At 47.5% G+C, this 15,263-nt stretch overlaps 1 protein-coding gene across 1 annotated transcript; it reads left to right on the top strand.

Annotated features, from left to right (window-relative positions):
• Positions 1-864: 864 nt before the first annotated feature.
• Positions 865-13,641, top strand: ANKDD1A (ankyrin repeat and death domain containing 1A). The gene is made up of 15 exons (XM_054388181.1): positions 865-898; positions 3,427-3,530; positions 4,281-4,379; positions 4,966-5,064; positions 5,235-5,339; positions 6,149-6,247; positions 6,654-6,752; positions 7,884-7,982; positions 8,323-8,421; positions 8,656-8,754; positions 9,654-9,752; positions 11,113-11,208; positions 12,384-12,585; positions 13,243-13,374; positions 13,580-13,641. Exons 1-15 carry the CDS (start codon positions 865-867, stop codon positions 13,639-13,641), a joined length of 1,527 nt encoding a protein of 508 aa, XP_054244156.1.
• The last annotated feature ends 1,622 nt before the right edge of the window (positions 13,642-15,263 follow it).

Here is a 15,263-nt window from a genome sequence, read left to right as displayed (position 1 = left end):
TATCAGAAAGATGCTCCACTCCATCTTTGTAGCCTCTGTTGGACTCTCCCCAGTAGTCCCTTGTTTCTCTTGAAGTGAGGAAACCAGAACTGGAAATGGTACTCCAGGTGTAGCCTCACTAGGGCAGAGTAGAGTTGGAAGGGAACCTCCCTCCACCTGCTGGTCACTCTCTTCTTAATCCATCCCAGGATACCATTGTCCTTCTGGGCCTTTGCTGGCTCACAGTCACCTCTCTATCCTGTGACCAGCAGCAAAGCACCCCCTTTTCTGCAGTCACCTCCTCTTTGGTGTCTTGGCCACTGGGCAGTCCTACACAGGAAAAACCGAAGTCTTGCCTACCATGATTAATGCTCACGTCTCTAAGTCCTGCCCATCCTGGGAATTTTCTCCCAACATCCAACCTAAGCCTCCCCTGGCACAACTTGAGGCCATTTTCTCTTGTCCTGTTGCTTGTTACTTGGCTGAAAAGCCTGATCTCCACCTGGCTCTAACTTCCTTTCAAGGAATTGTAGAGAGCCAGGAGGCTTCCTCTCAGACTTCTTTTCTCCAGGCTAAACAATCCCAGCGCCCTGAGCCGCTCCTCACGAGATTTGTTCTCTAGACCCTTCACCAGCTTCATTGCCCTTCTCTGAGCCCCCTCCAGGACCTCAGGGTCATCCTCAAACGGCCCGAAAACAACCTGTGTGTCCGAAAGAGGCTTTATTTCATTCCGTTTTCCTTTAAATAACAGCTGAAGAGGCGCTCTGCGGCAGCGAGGCGGCGACAGTGACCCTGCCTCTCAGGCGGCGGAGCTGCGGCTGCCAACCCGCCCCGCGGCCGCCAGTCTACCCTGCGGGCGCAGTGAAGGGGCCGGCGGCTTGCGGCATGGAGCACGACCTGGCCTCGGAGGACGACAGCCGTGAGTGGGGGCTGCCCAGCGGGGCGGGGAAAGCCCAGCTGTGAGAGGGGATTTGTGTGGCGGGAGAGGGCAGGCGGAGCACCGGCCGCAGGCGGCCCCGCGGGGGGTCTGGGGGCGGGACCGAGGTGCTTTAAAGAACGACAAGACATACAAAAATCTATTCGGAAGCAACGTAGGTGATTAACCCACGCGGGAATCGTGCCTGCTCTTACCTCAGAGCATCCTGTATCCTTAGGAGGCTTCATACAACGCTAGTACTCTCTATTTCGGCCTTTTTGGCCCCTTTATTGACCAGTCCCCGGCTGTCCTGGATTATCTTTGTGTCCTGCAGCCTCAGGCAGCGCTCAGCAGACAGCTTTAGCGCGTTCCTTTGGGTGCCTTTTGTTTCCTTTGCTGCTTTCTAAAATCTCTTGCATAATAAACTGCTAGTGAGGGTAAATCACTGAAATTATTTTCCAGTGCTGTTTGGGATAACTGAAGTTCTGTCTGAACATGAAGAGAAACATCTTTGCTGTGAGGGTGCTGAAGCAATCTGCCCAGGGTGGTTGTGGAGTCTCCTCTGGAGAGATTCAGATCCCACCTAACATCGTGATCCTGGGCAACCTGCTTTAGCAGAGAGGTTGGACTAGGTGATCCCCAGAGGTTCCTTCCAGCCCCCACCATTCCACAATTCTTTTATTCTGTGATTTTTCAGTGCCATGAGGTATGAAATACCCTGGAACTGGAACTAAAAAAAAATTAGGAAAAACTGCTAAGTATCTGCTGAAATGGTGCTGTTGGACAGGTGCATGCCATGATGAGGAGTGCATTTACATTTACAGGGCTAGCTTCACCAGGCTGACCACTAAGTGGGAAACACAGACCATCAAATTGTTTCCCATGTGCGGCTGAAAATAAATAAATTGGGATTTCTACAGCCTTAGCAATGTGAGGTTTGTTATTGCACCTTCACAGGTGAAGGATAGAATAGACAAATCCAGGAGCAGTTTGACATCTCTTGACAGTGATGTTTTGTGTGATCATAAAATGTAAAAAAATAGATTTCTGTCATCTGAAGAGCAGTGGCAGCAATATCTGCTTAGATGAAATAGAGGGTCTACTCCACTGAATAAGGTGGTATATATGTAGCAATTGGTGTTAATATTTGACACAATCTCCACAGGTTTTTCCCAAGTTCTCCTGATATTTCCTCTCAAATGAAGGGTCCATGTGGTGTGGAAGTGCAGTCCTGTTAGCACACCTGACCAGATGAGAACAGGCTCTCAATATACAGTACAGAAAATCCTAATCCTGCAGAAATCAGTATCCAAATCCTGCTGCCCTCATTGTGTCAGCAAGTCCAACAGTCTTGAATGATCCTATCTTGAATTATGATTAGTGTTATTTGTGTTTTTCTTGAGTTAAATGTTTTTGTCTGAAGGTAAGTGGAATGGAAATTGGAGGATGAGGTTATACCTCTGCTGCCCTGGGAATCCATGGAGGAATGCATTCCTTCTGTGCTCCCAGAGAGGATTGGAGTAGTGCTATTATAGACAGCAAGTTTCCTTGTTTATCTCCTCAGTATGGTGGAACAGGAATATTAATATATTTTGATGCCTATTGTATGGCATATAGTTAGTGTCCAGTCAATACACTGATACAAACTGAAGTTACATTGAGCCTCTGCTACCCTCAAACTGCAGCTTGAAATCTGAAAAAATGTAGAAGTGAGCAGAGCATCCAAGACAGCTCTCCAGCAGGATGTGACAGGTTGAGGGTCTGCCTGCCTCAAGCACCTCTTGAAAGAATTCTCCAAAAGCCCTAGGGCAGAGACAGAGTCACAGCCTGGCTCTGGTTTCTTGGCAGGAAGGTTTGTCCAATCAAGGAGAAGATTGCTGGGACAAGGTTCAGCTTGGAGAGTAAACATCCTTAAATTGTGCCTAACTGTGCAGGACAAATACTGCCAGTTGTGACAAATTATGCCCAGAACTGCCATGGTTTATTATGAGTTGCAATACTAATCAGAGGCCAGGCTAGTGGTTTTGTGCTGCTTGGCTGATTCAGGCTGTGTGGAGGTGTGGAGGGACACAGCAGGACCATGTGAAAAGGACTCCTTGTAGAGCAGCAGGATGTAAGTGGGGAGGGATGGAGGAGTGGCTCTGGGTCTGTGTCATCAGCCCAAGCCCTTACACTGGCTCTTACTCTCATCATCTTCAGATGATGCCCAGAGGACATATACCTAATGAATCAAAAAAGCTTTGGGGCTGGAGCAAGCCTGTGCAGAGAAAGACACTGAACTGGAAGAGAAGCTGGTAGGACTGAAAGAGCACTGATGTGGTACAAGGGTGCTCAGGGAAGGGAAGACAGTGGGAGGGGACAAATCCAGCAAACATGCCAGTGTCTCTAGGGCTGGAGTTCTTGCTCAAAGAATCTTTCTACAGTTATCCTTGGAGCCACTGGGGCTGGTAAGATGAAGGGCAGGTATGTTGGGGCATGCTGCTCTGTGCTTCTTGTCAGCACTGTTGTCCACTCTTCTCTGTCTGCTGCAGTGCTTCATTCAGAGAAGGAGTTCCATGATGCAGCAAAGCGGAATGACATGGCCAGGATGGAGGAGCTTATCAAGAGAGGGGTTGACATCAAAGCCAAAAACAGTGTAAGCCCAGGTTTTTTCCACCTCTGAATGATATGGCCAGGATGGGAGAAGCTTAACAAGAAAGGGGTCAACATCAAAGCCAAAACCAGTGTAAGTCCAGGTTTTTGCCACCTCCGAGCTGCAGGAAGAGCTGAGGATGTGTTTCAGAAGTGCATCTCCTTAACACTACTCATTTCATCAGCTGCTTGTTTGGTCAAAGCTTTTGGATACACCTCCCAGTGCTCAAGAGTGACTGTGGCCACTGAGCAGTTTCACAACCCACTGAAACCCACAGCACTATCATCCTGGCCAGACTGGAAAGTTGCAAGCACTGAGAGAGAGTGATAATTTATTGTTCTCTTTGGAACCCGTGTGCCAGATACAGCTGCAATGAAAGGCTTTGACTACTACCTCTGTACACCAAGGTGGTTGGAAGGATTTGGTTCCTGGTGCAGATCTCTTGTTGGGCAGGAGAGTCCTAGAAATACAGGATTGCACCTATCCCTGCTGTTTCAGTCTGTCCATCCCTGGATGTTTCTCATTCCTTTGTGGTTGTTATAGTCCAGCACTGCAGTGTCTGAGTAGAAGGTGACGAGCACCTGTCTGCATGACAGGAGAGCAAGGAGGCAAAGGGCTGTGCCCAAACAGAACTTTGCACAGTGTGTGGATTTCTGGCTCCATGGATGGCAAAGGAGACTCTGGCCTTCAGGAAGGCTGGTGGATAGACACTCTGCATACATCAGCCTTTTCATCTCCTTCCTTCCCTTCCAGACGGACCGGACTGCCCTGCACTGGGCTGCAGGAGCAGGGAACGTGGATGCTGTGCGGCTGCTCCTGGATCACGACATCCCAGTGGATGACAAGGACAGTGTAGGAAGGCAACTCTCCCTTGTGTGTCCGGCAGATGTGGTCTGTGTCTGTGGAGTAGTGGGGACTGGGTGCTGGGCTGGCAGTTACAGCCTGCACTGAGTGGTACAAGACATTGCTGTGCTTGGGAAGCTGCTGAAGCAGATACAGCACATTTCTGGAGCAATCCTTGTTTCCAGATGTATCTCTGCTCTGTCTTTTGGCCTTTTCCTTGGACAGTGACAGGGAAGTAGGCTGGTAGAATCTGTGGGGTTTTCCATATAGCATGGGCATGCTTGACTTCCAGTCATGTTGCTGGGGTTTGTGGGGAGATAGTGACAGCCAGCAAGTTTTCTCTCCCCCATAACAACAGGCTAATGCACACCATTGACAAGGAAGTGGCAGTCAAGAGGCAGGTCTCTGCTCAGCTGCTGCAACCATCTGTGGCAGGAATAATAGTAATAGCAGAATGTGGTGCTAAAGAAAAAAAAAATCAGAGAAAGCCAAAAGTATTTGGGAAAATTCATGAAGCTAGAGGGACACCTTCTCTCTAGGGTGGGGATGATGGTGGCTGCATTTTAGGTCTAAGCATATCTTCTCTTCTGTCCAGTTTGGAATGAATGCTGCTCTCCTGTCTGCCTGGTTTGGCCACCTCCATGTCCTGCAGATCCTCATCAATGCTGGGGCCAAGACTGACTGTGCCAATAGGGTGAGAGAATCTCCCTACTGCGGTCCATCATGTGGCTCTAGACAGCGATGGGAGGGAAAGAGGTGCAGGGAGGCATGGAACAGGTCTTTGCTAGCAGGAATAGGTTGTTCAAAGAGACTTTTCCCCAGTCTTGGACTTGTTAAATGAGTGATCTTTTATCTCCTCTGCAGGATGGCAGGAACCTGCTCCACTGTGCAGCTCAGAGGGGGCACATCCAGGTAATGGAGTTCATCATGGAGCACCTGGAGGACATGTGTGTGGATGAGACAGACAAGGTAGTAAAGCTCTTAAGTGCTTTGTTTCATGAGGGGTAAAGCTTTGCTGAGCTTAGCAGAAATGTTGTCCTTGGTCTTTGGAAGAGTCTCATGCTACTCCCAGAAGCCCTTGTGCATTGTGGGACTTAGAGATGATGGAAATTGTGGCTCTGGCCAAGCTAGGACTTCCCAATGTAGCCTTTTGCAGAATAAAGTCCTCCTCTCTTGCAGGTGATGCTCCAGGGTGTATTTGTAGGTAAGCAGTAACCAAGGGTAACCTTCTCCCAGTGTATTCCAGCATTGGTGATATGCTCCTGAGGACAGCATAAGAACACACAGGAACTCACACACAGGAACTCACACACACTCCTCTGCTCCATGACCTTCACAGATCCCAGAGTGATCCCCACTCTTATGCTTGGGAGTTAAATGAAACAGCAAGAGGTCTGCCTTTTCCTCCCAAGGGCTCTGAATCACTTGATAACTGGGGGCTCAGATAGTAATTAATTTTTTTTATCCTTAGTTGCTTTTAGCAAACCATTGTCCTCTATTTATAAGAAACCAACCCTGGAAGGCTCTCTTTTGCACTGTTTGGAGCTGTTAGCCTCAGTGGACAGCTCTGTTCATCTTGTTTTGTTAGGGTCATCCCAAATGTTAAGCAGAATAAAACTTGACAACAGTATAAAAGTTAACTATTTTTGAAGTGCAGCACTTTTTCCTCCCAGTGGGCTGGCTTTTCACCAAGGCATTATTACCTTCCTTGTAGCAGATGATGTAATCTTGTGCTTTCTGAGCCTTTCTGGACTCTGTTCCTTTGTTTCCTTTCAAAGATGGACAGGACAGCGTTTCACCTGGCTGCAGAGCATGGGCAACTGGAGGTGGTGGAGTTCCTCATTCAACTGGGATGTTTTCACAGTGCCACAGACAAGGTATGGGCACAAAACCACACCAAGAATTAAAGGATGTGAAAGTCAGGGATCAGGATACTAAATAAATACTAAATAAGGTTTATGCAGGCAATTGTCAGCTGTTGTAACAATGGTTCTGGTATATTAGGACTCTTCTTCCTATCCAATTCCATGCTACTTGGACCACAGTCCATGCTGGGTTTTTCTCCAGGACTTTTCAGGCAGGATCCATTACAGTATAGGATGCACACCTCCAGTTGAAGGTAGCTGGGTTTCTTCCCTCCCTGCTGCACCTTTAGAAGACTGTTTCAGACTTGTGCTACTGGTCACAGCCTCGGTTTTGGTCCTGCTGGATGTACTGTGCATGAGGTTGTGGTGTGTGAGCGCTCATCCTGTGACACACATATGAAGTGATGTTTACTTTCAGGAAGAAAACACAGCCTTGCATTTAGCTGCTAAAAATGGACACCTCTCTGTACTGCAGAAGGTTATAGATGTTGGAGTGGACCTTGATGAAAAGAATTCAGTAAGTACATTTCAATGAAATAAAACCCACATCAGTTTCATCCTCTGCCTCCCTAGCAATGCCCTCCTGCCACAGACTCCAGGCTGAGTAGTGGGAGGTCTAGGGGAGAGCTGATTTTATCTAAAGCATACGTGTGTAACTGCAGGTCACATTTGCTGAGTTTCTGTGAAAGACAACATCCTTCTTGGACCAAAAACCAGTTCTAAAGTGTTGCCATTCCTTCCTGCTCCATCTGCTGACCTGCCTTATTACTCCATTTAATCTCCCTTTTTCTCCCTAACCCTTGTACATTCAAGTGCCTAAACGGCTGTTGAGTGTGTTTTAAACTAAACTTTACTGTGCTTTATAATATTGACTTAGTCACTGAACATATGGACCTTCTGTTTGAGATCTCTCTTTGACAGACCAGCTTTGGAAAATGATGTGGCTGGAACACAGTTAATGACACAGATAGCAAATATTGGCTTAGTAATGCTGTTATTTATGCCAGAGCACACTCCTAATGAACTTTATCAGCAATTGTTTTAGTCTTACTTAGTTACTGTCTCTGAAAAGTGTATTTGATTGTGATTAAGATCTGAATGAAAGGAGAAACCACCTTCTGTGGTAACTGGTAGCATTTGTCTTCCCCTAGATGAGCTGCCTTTTGTGCAAGGAGCAATAATAAAACCAAATTAAATCACTCAGGAATTCTGCTTGTTTCAGTTTTCTTGTAAAGAAATGAGCTGCAGCACTCAGAAGGGAGAACCAGTGCTTGAGTGTCACAGATTTCTAGTCTGCCTATGGCTGTCTCTGGGCTTCTCCAGGAAAATTATTTGGCTTCAATGTCCACAGGAAATCCTTTTTTGTTTGCTAATGAACTGAAGAGAAGAAAAGATAGAGAACTCAGTGTCTGCCTCCTGAGCCCGTGGGCAGTTCCCAGTGGCATAAGGACAGAGCAGTACTGATCTATCAGTGGTAGACAATTGTGTCCTTTATTTTCCTAACAATTGGCTAGAGATCCCTGGCCTTCAGGACTGGTATTTTAACATGTCATAGATTCAGAAGATAGGGTAGAGGCTTACTTGTTCTACTGCTTTGGCCTGACCTTGTTACAGAAATACTGCTTGTCATCTTCTTTGCCTTGTCCAGGAAGGACTTACAGCTCTGCACCTGGCTGCTGAGGGGGGTCACAGCGACTCTGTGAAGCTGCTCTTGGAAGCTGGTGCTGATGTCAATGCCCAAACCCAGGTGAGCTCTGTGGAGGTGATTCCATTCCCAGACACTACTTTGTGGATTTTTAGCCAGACATGAAGCTCCCAGTGAGGCTCAGCTGTTACTGGGGGGCTGCATGGAGCCCAGCACTCCAGAAATAGCACAGGAAGCCCAGAGAAAAGTACATGAGTGCTTCTGGAGGGTGAAGCTCCATGACACCAGTTTGGCTGTGAAGACAGTCTATGAATTTGTCAGGACAGGGACATGTGGCTCTTGCAGGAGGGAAGCAGGAAGATCTCTGTGGACATTCTGTAATAATTGCAGCCTCTGAGAGGAAGGCCTGACTAATACTGATTTCTTCTGTTGTGCCTCTCAGAAGAGGATGAATTGCCTTCATTATGCAGCACTGCATGGCTATGAGGAGATAGCCAGGATCCTCACAGATGCAGGAATCCACACAGATGCTGTTAATCATGTAAGCACCACTTAACTTTCTCATCCCTTATGGAAAGGCAAAGCTGGTTTGTGGAGCTGTTCAAGAGCACAAAGCAACTCTGCAAGGACCAGTGCTGCTGTTGGGGGCTGTGCTTATGGGCCAGAATCTCCAGACCAAGCTGGCAGATGGGTTAATAACACATGCTGGACACAGCATGGTCCTTTTGGTACCATGAGCTAAGCTCTTTCTAAGTGCAGGGTCTTCTTCCCACAGCAAAATGCATCAGCAACACACATTGCAGTACTGCAGAACTTCCCAGCCATGGTCAAGCTCTTCATTGATGCAAAGTGTGACCTTGACATTCCAGACAATGTAAGACTGCAGCTTCTGTTCACTGTCTTTGAAATGTGAACCTGTTTCATGAGGCATTTGATCACCCTGGGGACAAGATTAAAGAGGAGTGCTTTAGAATGGGGAAAAGCTGGAAGCACAGCTTTAGGAAATGTGAAACCTGTGAAATGATTCTGAGTGTTGCAGTGAGTTGATGGCATTCAACATGTGGGCTGTGCCATGTCCCGGGATCTGTGTGCAGTGACATGCTATAGTCAGGCTCTCTCTTCCCTGCTGGAAGCATGTGAGAGACATTTGAGGCCAGAAGATGTTCTAGAAAATGTCTGGGGGGCTGAGAATGGGTGGCAAGCCTGGAGGTAGCTGGTTGTCCCAGCAGATTTTACAAGTTTTGTGAATGAGGGGCTTTGTGTGGCTGTTCCAATTGATGTTTGCTCTCATAGAGATGTTCCCTCCTGAAGGACACCATCAAATTGCCACATTTTGTGTTTGGTTTTAGTTGTTTCCATTAAACAGCTGCAAGGCATGCACAGTTTACAGTGCACACAATTTAACCCAGTCTTGTGTCTCAGGAATTGGCAGAGGTCCTTTCCTCCCTTGGCCAAATCGTCTGACTACAGAAATTATTTAATTAACAGGAAATAATATAGTTCTATAAGTGACCCTAGGAAGCTTTATGGAACTGAAGAGGTTCCTTCTTTGGACTGAAAGGCTTCTTAGTGCTGATGCTGGGACAGGGATGGACCCAATCCCAGTTAGAGGCAGGAGAGTGTTTGGCCCTCAGTTTAAAAAGGATAGAGAGGAAAGGAAGGCAGAGCCGACAGCATCCTTACAGTACTTCCTCCTGGGATTGTTCTGTCCTACCCTTCCAGCCTCACACTTACCCCTCTCTGAAATGTAGTCCTTCAACCCTCCTTCTTCAGAGGCAGCAGACTGCACTCCACATCGCTGCAGAGCATGGCCGGCAGGACATTGCTGAGATGATTCTCATTGCGGGAGCTAATCTGAAGCTAACAGACAAGGTAAATGTCTGCATGGGTTGAATAGATTCTGTGGAGGTATGGAGGGGGATTACAGATGGTCTCCACCACTGGGTTTCATATTTTCAATGAAGGCTTATGATAATATTAAATCTGGATATTTCCAGGGTTAAAGCCTTGACACACCGCTGAGTAGGTTATTTTTAATGTGTTTTCCTGGTTTTCAGGAAGGTAGAAAAGAGTTCACCCCATGAGCAAACCCTTAAAGTTGTTCTAGTTGCTCCTACTTCTCCTTGTCCTAATGTGCACCATAATGATCTGGTGGACTTGGCAGTGCTGTGTTAACTGTTGGACTTGAGGATCTTAAAGCTCTTTTCCAACCTAAACAATTCTAGGATTATTCTCCTGGAATAATGATAAATAATGTACCTCAAGGATTACAGGACACATGTTTTAATAGATTAAAAATAGCTGGTGGCTATAGACCTGGCACCAGTGTTCAGGGCTTTTGCCCTCTAATTAAATCAACAAAAGGAGTTCTAGAGGACCAAACAAGATGGTACAGACTGAAAGTTTGGGATATGCCAAGAAGATGCTGAAGGGGCTTGGGCAGAGGTGAAAATAGCATCTGCCACTTGCGATGGGCTAAAGCACGTACAGACCTGAAGCCACCCAGCTGAAACAGCCTCCCAGCTGCAGTGAGTCCTCCAGCAGTCTGTGGAAACACACTGAGACTCAGCACAGGGAGCACACTCACACTTTTCTGGGTTTCTGCTCACATCTGAGGCTAGAACTGTTCTTCCTGACATGTCTGATGGCTGGGCTGGCTTGCTTTCCTTCATGTGACTTTCCAATCTTGCTCCTTTCTGCCACGTGCTTTTAGATTTACAAATCCCCCCTGCCCAATCCAAAATGATGTTCATGTAAGGAGCACAGTTACACTTTCATGGTCACATGAAGGAGCCTGTGCTCCTAGGAGGCCATTTCTAATCATGCATATGTGGAGCCTCTAACATTAGTGAGGTTGCATAAATCATCTCAGTTCCATGTGTCAGCAAACCTGCTGCGCAAAAGGCTATAAAGTGCCTTGGATCCTGGTGCTGAGCTCCACTGTGGGTTACAGGATATGTTCCCACCCACTCCTGCCGAAGGGGCAGATCTCTGTGGAGGGAGAGGAGATGCTGCAGAGCCTGGAAAATGTCTCCCTGTGCCCTGTACAGGGTAGCTCAAAGCTAGCTCACATCCGAGGTATTTACTAGAAGAGAACCGGGGTCCTTTGTCCCAGTGGGGTGTGTCACTCAAAGGCCGTGCTGCTTGCGACTACAGACTGCCAGGGCATCCAGGTTGTACCTCCTAAGCATCCAAGATCCTTTGTAGCTCATTCTCCCTCTTCTCATTCCAGCAAGGGAAAACATCTCTGGATGTCGCCGTCCGAGGCAATCACATCAACTTGGCAGACATGATTATCAAAGCTGATCGGTTTTACAAATGGGAAAAGGTGAGCAGGTTACACCGCCCACCCTGCACCTCCCAGGGCAGCTGTAGCTTTACCCTCTCCACTGAGACTCCACATTAACAGCTGTCAAAAGGAAAAGAAATATAGGACATCCTGTGACAGGCTGACCTCAGCTTTCATCACCGTAGTTAAGAAAAACAAAAGTCCTCACCATGCCAACAACATCTCCTTAAGGCTCTCCTTATTTAAAAAAGCCTCTATTGTTAGAAACCCCAGGCAGTGCTGAAGGGAACAGGTTTTGGAGATCCTTTCTCAGCTGTTCCCAAATCCCTGTGGGATAGCTTTAGTTCCTTTTCCCAGAAGGAGACACTGAAGTACTGAGTAGGAAAATGCTTGGCCCAAGGTCACCAAACAGGATGTGGGGAATTTTTAAGCAGTGAAAGGCAGCCATCTCATGAGAGCAAAGCTGAATATGAGCCAGCAGTGTGCTCAGGTGGCCAGGAAGGCAAACAGCATCCTGGCTTGGATCAGCAGTAGTGTGACCAGCAGGAATAGGGCAGGGATCATCCTCCCCCAGCACTCAGCACTGGTGAGGCTGCACATTGAATATTGGGTTCAGTTTTGAGGCCCTCACTACAAGAAGGAGTGTATGCAGAGAAGGCCAGTGAAGCTGATGAGGGTCTAGAGCAGAAGTCTTGCAAGGAGCAACTGAGGGAAGTGGGATTGTTCAGTCTGGAGAAAAGGAGCCTGAGGGGAGATTTTCTGTGTCTCTACAACTTGCTGAAAGGAGGTTGTAGTGAGCTGGGGAGTCAGTTTCTTCTCACAGGGAGCAAGTGATAGGAAAAGAGGAAAAAAATTCAAGTTGTGCCAGGGAGGTTTTAGTTGGATATCAGGAACAATTTCTTCCCTGAAAGGCTTGTCAAGGCCTGGCCTAAGCTGCCCAGGTGGTGGAATCACCATCCCTGGAGGGATTTAAAAGCTAGATAGATGTGATGCTGAGGGACACAGTTTAGTGGTGGACTTGGCTGTGTTGGGTTATTCACAGTGTTTGCTAGCATGCTCCATTAGAACAGAGTGAAGCAAGAGAATAAAGAGAATTAAAAGGTGTGGTGCCAGAATGAGCCCCCAGCCAGCTGCAGCACCAAGGGTGTGGGAGGCTGCAGAAGGATAGATATGTCTGCAGCATCCCAACCAAAAACCCTCTTCTGGCTCTGCAGGACCACCTGAGCAGTGACTCCCACTCCTGGGTGGCAAAGCCCTTGAGCTTTAAGCAGGATCACAGACTGGAAACACAGCACATCCGCTCGGTCATGTGGAGATTAGCTACCAAGTACCTCAGACCTGGGGAATGGAAGAAGCTGGCACATTTCTGGAAATTCACTGATGCCCACATTCGGGCCATTGAGCAGCAATGGACAGGTATAAACCACCACCCAGGTATTCTCCTTCATACACTTGGGCTGTGTTTCTAAGAGACAGGTCTGTGGTAATAGCAAAGCTTGAAGAAAACCAGATATCTCATTTGAAACAATAACAAAAATAGTTTAAAAAGTCCTAGTTTTGATAAATTTGAATTATTTACACACTGGGGTTTGTCTAGGAGTAAAGTACACAAGCATGGGAGTTCTTGCCCCAGTTCTTCTCCAGGACAGCAGAAACTTGCTGGGTTTGCTTTTGGCTTTTAAGGAGCTGAACCAAGAGAGCTACAAGGTCCCATTTAGCATTGAAGAGAGAAGTTAGCAGAGGCAGGTTCTGTTTTAGAATCAGGTCACTGCTGACTCAGTTACTGCAGGGACCCCTGTAGTTTGTGTGATGCAAGAGGCTGTGCTGGGCTCTGTATCACCATGAAGGGCTGTCTGACAAGGCCACTCTCACCCGTGGCCACTCTGTTCAGTTTCACAGGAACACAGCAATCAGACCACAAGCAGGAGTTATGCTGAGCTGTACTTTAGAGCCTCCTAGTAAAAAAAAAGAGGAGAGAGAGTTGTCCAACCCCCCCGCCCAGGTCAGAAGTGGGCTCTGTCAGGGCCACACATGGTGAAGAGCAGGATTTTAGTTGTGGTTTGGTCTTGCCAGGCACCAAAAGCTACAGAGAGCATGGCCACAGAATGTTGCTTATCTGGCTCCATGGCGTGGTCACAGCAGGAGAAAATCCAATCAAGGGATTGTACGAGGGCCTTGTGGGGATTGGAAGAAGAGATTTAGCAGGTAATACTTTTGTCTTCCTTCAAATAACACACTGAGCACTGCCTGAATTCTGTGGTTACAAAGAGGAGTACTTAAGTGTAAGCCCATTGCTCTGCCCCCTTGCTACCATTATGTGTAATTCCTTTCTCTTCCTTTTATTTTGTTGGAAGCACACATCCTGGCACAGCTTGACGCTTCCTGAGCAGCAGAACCTTCTCTTTTACAGAAAGCATTCGGAAAAAAGCCAATGCCGACTCTGCCTCCCCTCGGAAGTGTGTGACAATGTAACAGCAGGACGGCTCCGCTGGGCCCTTCAGCTGCTGCGTCCTCGGCTCGTCTTGGAGCTGCAGGGGAAACACCTGCTCTGCTGCTCCTCAGAAGGCAGCTGCAACTCAAGGGCTTGTCATCAACAGCTGGAGAAGTCTCCTTCTCTGGAGACTTTCAAGGCCCGTCTGGATGTGTTCCTCTGTGGCCTGACCTAGATTGTATGGTCCTGCAGGGGGGTTGGACTCGATGATCTCCTTGGGTCCCTTCCAACCCCTAACATTCTGTGATCCTATGATCCTGTGAATGGCTGTTGCTTCTTTCTTGGGCTGAAATGTGAGGGTATCAGCAAACAGCCATGGTTTAAAATGCCTCTGTACGCAGAAGGGAGATTTGGCTCAGCTCTTGGGTGTGGTCTGAGTTCAGTGAATCAGCCTCACTGGTCAGACCGCGAGAGTCAGGAAATACTGGGTTACTGTAACTTGTTTACATCACTTTTTTGTATATATATTTTTAATTGTCAATTTTTTAAGTTATTGAAGGGAAAGCCTTTGTTTTCAGCAATGTTCTTTACTTACAGTTTTTGGGGCAGCAGCATCTGTGACTTGTGTCTTGGATATTTTCGCTATTAAAGTGGGAATTTAAGAAGGAAAATCAAGGCTCCACTTGGTCATTCTGGAGGCTTGAGGGTTGTGGTCTTTAATGTTTTGACTCTTCACAAAGTTGCAGAGAAGAAGGTTAACAAAGCCAAGTGCAAGGTCCTGTGTCAGGGTCAAGGCCATCCAAGGCACAAATGGAGACTGTCTGGAGGCCAGATAGAGAGCAGTCCTAAGAAGGACTTGGGGGTACTGGCTAAGGAGAAGCTCAACACGAGCAGGCAAGGTGGACTTGTAGCTCTGATGCTGCCTTGGGCTGCACACCCAGCAGCATGGGCAGCAGGTCAAGGGAGGGGAATTCTCCCCTTCTACTCTATTCTCATGAGATCCCACCTGGAGTACTGTGCCCAGCTCTGGAGCCCCCAACACAAGGACATAGAGCTGTTTAGAGGAGACCACAAAGATGATTAGAGGGCTGGAGCACCTCTCCTATGAAGGCAGGCTGAGGGAGTTGGGGTTGTTCAGCCTGAAGAAGGTTCCAGGAAGACTGTATTGCAGCCTTGCAGTATTTCAAGGGGGTCTGGAAATGGCCTTTTTACAAAGACATGAAGTGACAGGATGAAGGCTAATGGCTTCAGCTGGAATAAGCGCTATCTAGATTAGACATTAAGAAATTCTTCCCCATGAAGATGGTAAAATATTGGAACAGGTTGCCCTGTTGTGGAGGCTCCAACCTGGAAGTGTTCAAAGCCAGGTGGGATGATCTAAGTAGGTGTCCCTGCCCATAGCAGGGAGCTGGAAACAGACAATTTTTAGGGTCCCTTCCAAATTCCACAGTCCTGCGTATCTGTGACATGCAGTTTGTAAATGTATGTGGACAGATGTAGTGTTGAGACCCCAAAGAGGTGATTTCTAGAGCCTGACCCCAGGCTACAGCTTGAAAAGTGTGAAGTGAGGTGAGAATGATCATTGGTATCTATTCAGCCTCTGATGAGGACAGATTTCCTTACATTACCATTAGTCATGTGAGCCTTGATATGTATTTTTCAC

The sequence above is a fragment of the Indicator indicator genome, chromosome 16 (assembly GCF_027791375.1).
Source record: "Indicator indicator isolate 239-I01 chromosome 16, UM_Iind_1.1, whole genome shotgun sequence".
Classification (NCBI taxonomy): domain Eukaryota; kingdom Metazoa; phylum Chordata; class Aves; order Piciformes; family Indicatoridae; genus Indicator; species Indicator indicator.
Note: the sequence above shows the minus strand (reverse complement) of the source record. Positions and strands in the feature narration are given on the sequence as shown.

Coding starts and splice junctions, on each gene's coding strand:
- ANKDD1A (XM_054388181.1), top strand. CDS start 865: ATGGAGCACGACCTGGCCTCGGAGGACGACAGCC. Junction 5,065..5,234: donor AGACTGACTGTGCCAATAGG/GTGAGAGAATCT, acceptor TCTCCTCTGCAG/GATGGCAGGAACCTGCTCCA. Junction 9,753..11,112: donor ATCTGAAGCTAACAGACAAG/GTAAATGTCTGC, acceptor TTCTCATTCCAG/CAAGGGAAAACATCTCTGGA.